Genomic DNA, 5,499 nt, shown 5'->3' with positions numbered 1-5,499 from the left:
TGGGCTCTGAGGGCGTGGGCTCTGCGGGCCTGGGCTCTGTGGGCGTGGGCATGCACAAGTCAGGAGAGCAACATACACTTACGGCGTTATCGCCCAGGATGTCGAGCTTCTTCATTAGCTCTGAGACCAGGATGTCCTGGCGGGGGAGAGAGGGGAGAGTGGGTGATGCAGCTGGAGACTGGAGGGGCGGTGCAGGGGGTGAGCACGGCTGGGAGACAGAGACTGGGGGGAGGTGAGAACAGGGTGAGTGCGGTCAGGCAGCTGGGGGGGTGAATGGGGTGAGTGTGGGAGACTGGGGGGCATATGAGGTGAGCATGGCTGGGAGATGGGGCGGTGGGGGCGGTGAGAGCAGGGTGAGTGCAGTGGGTGGCTGGTGGGTGAATTGGGTAAGTGCAGCTAGAAGGCTGGGAGGGGATGCCAGAGGGCTTTACCGTCACGCCCTCGGCCTCACAATACACCTGCAGAGGGCTCCTTCCGTCCTCCACGAAGGGCACGTGGTGGAAGGTGATGGCGGGCGACTTCCTCTCTCTCTCCTGGGACAAGGGACAGAGGCTGGGCATGGGTGGGTGGTGGCTGCCCTGTCTCCTCCTCTAGGGGGCTGGCCCAGGGTGGCCAGGGAGCAGGGTGGAGACACAGGGGCTGACGCCACGCGTGGGGTCAGCCGGGTGTTCCTGAGAGCTCAGCCCCTGTGCAGATGTACCAATGGGAGCAGGGCTCCCCAAGACTGGAGAGGTGGGGTGACTCTGAGCATGGACCCCAGGGGGCCTGGGAGCAGGGCTCCCCAGACTGGAGGGGCAGTGTGACCCTGGCCATAAACCCCAGGGGGGCCTGGGAGCAAGTTTCCCCAGCCCAGAAGGGCAGGATGACCCTCGGCGTAGACCCCAGGAGGGCTGGAAGCAGGGCTCCCCAGATCGGAAGGGCAGGGTGACCCTGCGCATGGCCTCGAGGGAGCCTGGCACCATCACCCCGGCTGTGTGGTCCTGGGCAGGTGGCTGAGTTCATGCCCAGTCTCCACCCTCACCCTTCAGGGAGGCTCAGGTGAGAGGCTCAGGTTGGGGGGGCCATATAAGCCTGGGAACATATGATGAGCCCCAGGGGATGGCCATCCATGATGCTTGCATTCCCACAGAGTGCTCCCCAGGGACTGGTGCAAAGGATTGTGGGGGGGGACTCATCTGGGCCCCTCATTCCTAAAGTGTGGAGGTGGGGGCCCACCACAGGCCCTCATGTTCGCATTGTGGAGGTGGGAGCCCGCTGCGGACCCCCGTGCCCACAGCGTGGAGGTGGGGGCTCACTGTGGCCCCTCATGTCTGCAGTGTGGAGATGGGAGCCCACCATGGCCTCCCGTGCCCGCAGCGTGGAGGTGGGAGCCCGCTGCAGCCCCCCCGTGCCCGCAGCACACGTGCACCTCAAGCTCCAGGATCCGGAACTCCAGCAGCTCGTTTTGGTCTTTGGCGTCCTGGACCTCGTGTTTCAACCGTGCTTCCTCTGTCTCCATCTGCTTTATCTGTGAGACCAGAGGTCGTCGGTGTCAGAGCAGCCAGAGTCTCCTACCCCGTGGGGACGGCACTGGCCCCCAGCAGCCCCCAGCAGCCCCGAGAGCCCTCCCACAGCCTGTGTCCTTGAGCGTGTCTCATGAGGCTGGGGGGACCCTCTCTCCATCCCTCAGCTGAACCCCAGGGTCAGTACAGTGGGCAGGTCCAGAGGTCCGGAGGCAGCCCTGAGGGCACCCCAGCCATCTAGGCAGGGGTGGGGGAGGGGAGAAGGTGCCCACTGGGGGCAAAGGCAGGAAAATGTCCCCATCGACTCTGGGCCTCGCTGGACACCAGAGCCCAAGGCGGGGTCTCTGGCACTCACGCTGGCCCAGCACTGAGGGTGTTTCCACCACCTGGGCCCCGTGCATGGTGCCCGGCTCCTCTGGCATCGCCTTTGCTCTAAGGGGCTGTTTACATGGGACCACGATGCGTGAGCGCCATGCGTGGGGCCCGCACCATCCAGAGGTGCCAGGAAAATGCCAGCCCCAAGCGGGCGGACGGACGGGGAAAATGGCCCCAGGATGGCCCAGCGAAGGGAAGCGGCTCAGCCCATCCCACTGAAAGGAGCTCAGGTGACTCAGGGACAGCTCTGATGCTCGGGGGGTGGGTCAAGATGCACCCAGGAGCACAGGCCCTGGGTGAGCATGGGGTAGCACCTGAGAGCAGGCAGGTGCCCAGGGTCCCTCGAGGCCAGAGCACAGGCCCCGGGGAGCGCATGAGTGCCATGGACTCAGTCTTCCTGTGCTGAGGTACGTGCAGGCGGCCCACGGGGAGGCCCAGTGCTCACAGGGGACCCGACCCAGAGCACCACCCACAGTGTGCGAGGGTTTGGGGTGGGGCTGCCGGGCTGGAACAGCAGGCCAAGCTACTTGTGTCCAGATCATGACCGTCCTGGCTTCTGGAAGGCTCCTGCCTGCCTGCAGCCACCCTGCCCACTGAGGTGGGGGCACCGCCTCCTCAGCCCCTCTCTGCCAGGGCACGAGGTGACCGCCAGCTGCTGGTGAGAGGTGGCAGAACTGTTGCCGCCTGAACAACTCTCAGGCCTGGGGCCTTTCTGCCTCTGGACTCTACCCAGCACCCCCCATTGCACACGACCCGCTCAAACAGTCCTGGGGTCCTATCCCCCCAACTGGGGTGAGCTCGGCCCACCCAGATTTCATCTGCCCTGTCGTCTCAGTGCTGTGATCACCTGCCCCCACCTTGGCAGAAGGAGGCGCCCCACTAGGGGAGGCCGTGATGGAGAGGGGACTCTGCCCCACCCTGACTGCACACCCCAGTGAAGGTGTGGGGGTCCTCCAGGCAGAAGCTGAGGCCATTGGTGAGAACAGCCAGCTGTCCACCATGCTTTCTGACCAGGCAAGTTAGCGTTGGGGGTGACAGGGACAATGTCCAGGAGCCGAGAGCCCCTCAGTGAGCTGGCTGCTGGGTTAGCCAGGACCGCACTCCCAGCTGCCCAGCAGGGACAGAAACAGACACCCAGGCCTTCCATGCAGACTCTTAAGGAAGTCTTCCCTGAGAGCCAAGTGCCCTCTGAAACGAACCTGGGTAGATGCAGGCGCTGACCCAGCCAGGCTTTCAGCTTGGGTGATTCTGGTGGCTCTGAAGTCCACTCTCCCAGCATCACGCTCACCACACACACACCGCAAACAGCATGAATTAAGAAGCCCGCAGAGGCAGGACTGTGCACGGGACCCAGTCCCCAGGGCCCCTTCCAGGCCGTCGTCACCCCCAGAGGCAGAGAGGAGAGCAGGCCAACCCAGAGCCACTGACAGGCCCCCGCAGAGAGCGAGGCACAGAAGGGCCTCTGACCCGATGGTCAGGGACCCTACCCGAGCCCCCACCCCACCCGGCACCTCAGGGTCCCCACATTTTCATGGGCCTTCAGGGAGCCTGGACCCAGTGGGCACCCAGACTCAGACGGGGCCCGGGGCATACCTTCTCCACAAGCTCTTGATTTCTGCGGTACAGGGCCTGCTTCTCTTCAATCCACTTCATGTCCTTGAAAACGGAAGACAAAGAAACGAACACACTGCAGAGGAACATCTGCCCTCAGAGCTCCAGCAGGACCCACCTGGCACCCCATCAGCTCCCAAGATGAGGTGCCCAGGGCCCACTGGCCCGGTGGACGTCACGCTCCAGATGGCCCTGAGGGTGCTGACCCATGAGAGCCGAGAGCTGGAAGAGCAAGGAGCCTGGGCCCAGCGGGAGAGCTGCCGTCACTGCAGGCTTCCTGGTCCACTGCACGTGTGGACCCGAGGTCAGGGGTCAGACCTGCGTTCTTCTGTACAGTGTGTGGGTGCCTCCATGGCCCGCCTCAAGGGCAGGCCTTGGATGGCGTCCGCCTCCTGGGCTCACGTCTCTTCCGTCCTGAGCTCTTGTGGCCTTCCCGCCATGGGTGGCGTTCGGAGTCTAAAGCACAGTGTCGGCCAGAAAGCTGGCGCTCAGACACTGACCTTGGTCCTCTGCAGCAATCTGCATTGTCCTTCCCTTGTCTGACAGACTTGCTTCTCCAGGTGAAGGGAGCTGCATTCTCCTCTTCCTCCTTCTCCTCATCTTCCTCCCCTTCTTCCTCTTCCCCTCCTCTTTTTCTTCCTCTTCCTCCCCACCCCTCGTTTCCCAACCACCTTGGCCCCTTTTTTTCCAGCATAAACCACGTGATGGCAACATCTGTGAAACGGCCTCAAACACTGACTCGGGCCTCAGGGCCTTTGTTCTCTAGGGCAGGGACAAGCTGCCACATTGTCCACAAGGCCATGCAGGGCTGGACTCCAGAAGCACTGTCCCCATGGCCCGTGTGCAAGGCAGCCCCAGACGTGTTCGAGGCAGCCCTGGCGGTGCAAATCAAACCCGGTTACACGGATTCTGGGGATCACACATCGGTACAGGACCTCAGCAACGTGGCCAACACTTGTGCTTCTCTTGTCCATCTGTCCATGCACAAGTCAACACACACCTACTAAGACCTGCTGGTGGCCTCCTGGACAGACAGATGCTGAGCCTGGAAAGTGCTGTCTGGACCGTCAGGGCACTTTCCCATGTGGAAGCTGAACACACTGGGGTGAAGTTGGCTCAGTGTGCTGACCTCGAGGGTGCAGGCAAGTCATGTGTGCCATGTGCACACCCACATTCGCTGCCCTGCTCCAGGAGGACACTTGGCAGCCCCCCAGGGTCTCCTTGCGCCCTCACCTGCCCCTGCTCGGCCAGCGCCTTCTCCAAGTCCTCGATGCGCGTCTGGGAGCGCCGCACTTCTGCCTGGAGCTGCTCGCGGGTCTGTGGATGGGAGGAGAGACGGCAAAGTTTCTCTATGAGCCGGGTGTGGACAGGCGCTCATGGACGGGGATGTCTCGGGGCGGGGGGCTCTGCCTCTGGTTCATCTCATCCACAAGTGGCCGTTAACCGACTCCTCTGGAAGAAACGCTTCACAGAAAGGAGGCGTTTGAAGGCCTGCCTGAAGCAACGGTCTCGCTCAGATTCTGGGGGAAGCTGTGCACTAATTCTGAGGGATCCTGAGGTAAAATCCTAGATTACAGGATTCAGCCGCCAGTGAGAACCACCAAGTCCCTGTTGTGAGCTCGGCTGGGTGCTGGCCAGGGGCTCTGTCTGTCTCTTGTGGTGAGGATGACACCTCAGTGGGAACGACACCCTCACACACCCTCACACACGGACCTACAGACACACACACTCACATACAGACATACATGTACACTCACACATCCACGCGCACACACACACACACACATACATATACACTCACTCAAATATCATCACACATGGACGTACACACACACACACATACATACACAGTCACTCACACATCCTCACACAGACGTACAGACACACACACACTCACATGCACTCACACACTCACACATCCACTCAGACACACAAACACACTCATACATATACACTCACACATCCACTCAGACACGCAAACACACTCATACATATACACTCACACATCCAC

General features: G+C 61.9%; 1 protein-coding gene across 6 annotated transcripts in view; it reads right to left on the bottom strand.

Annotated features, from left to right (window-relative positions):
• Positions 1-5,499, bottom strand: part of JAKMIP3 (Janus kinase and microtubule interacting protein 3) — a 48,435-nt gene that overhangs the window by 13,145 nt on the left and 29,791 nt on the right. For 4 of the 6 annotated variants that reach the window (XM_004374939.1, XM_023729906.1, XM_004374941.1 and 1 more), the window contains 5 exons: positions 4,722-4,805; positions 3,471-3,533; positions 1,409-1,507; positions 432-533; positions 83-136 (listed from right to left, as the gene is read on the bottom strand). In XM_004374939.1, the coding sequence (XP_004374996.1) occupies positions 83-136; positions 432-533; positions 1,409-1,507; positions 3,471-3,533; positions 4,722-4,805 (402 nt within the window). Of the gene's footprint in view, positions 1-76; positions 137-431; positions 534-1,408; positions 1,508-3,470; positions 3,534-4,721; positions 4,806-5,499 lie in introns of all 6 variants that reach the window. The other 2 variants (XM_023729903.1, XM_023729905.1) reach the window with 1 other exon arrangement.

The sequence above is a fragment of the Trichechus manatus genome, unplaced genomic scaffold (genome assembly GCF_000243295.1).
Source record: "Trichechus manatus latirostris isolate Lorelei unplaced genomic scaffold, TriManLat1.0 scaffold00031, whole genome shotgun sequence".
Taxonomy (NCBI): Eukaryota; Metazoa; Chordata; class Mammalia; order Sirenia; family Trichechidae; genus Trichechus; species Trichechus manatus.
The sequence above is the reverse complement of the archived record's forward strand: the minus strand, read 5'-3'. Positions and strand labels throughout refer to the sequence as shown.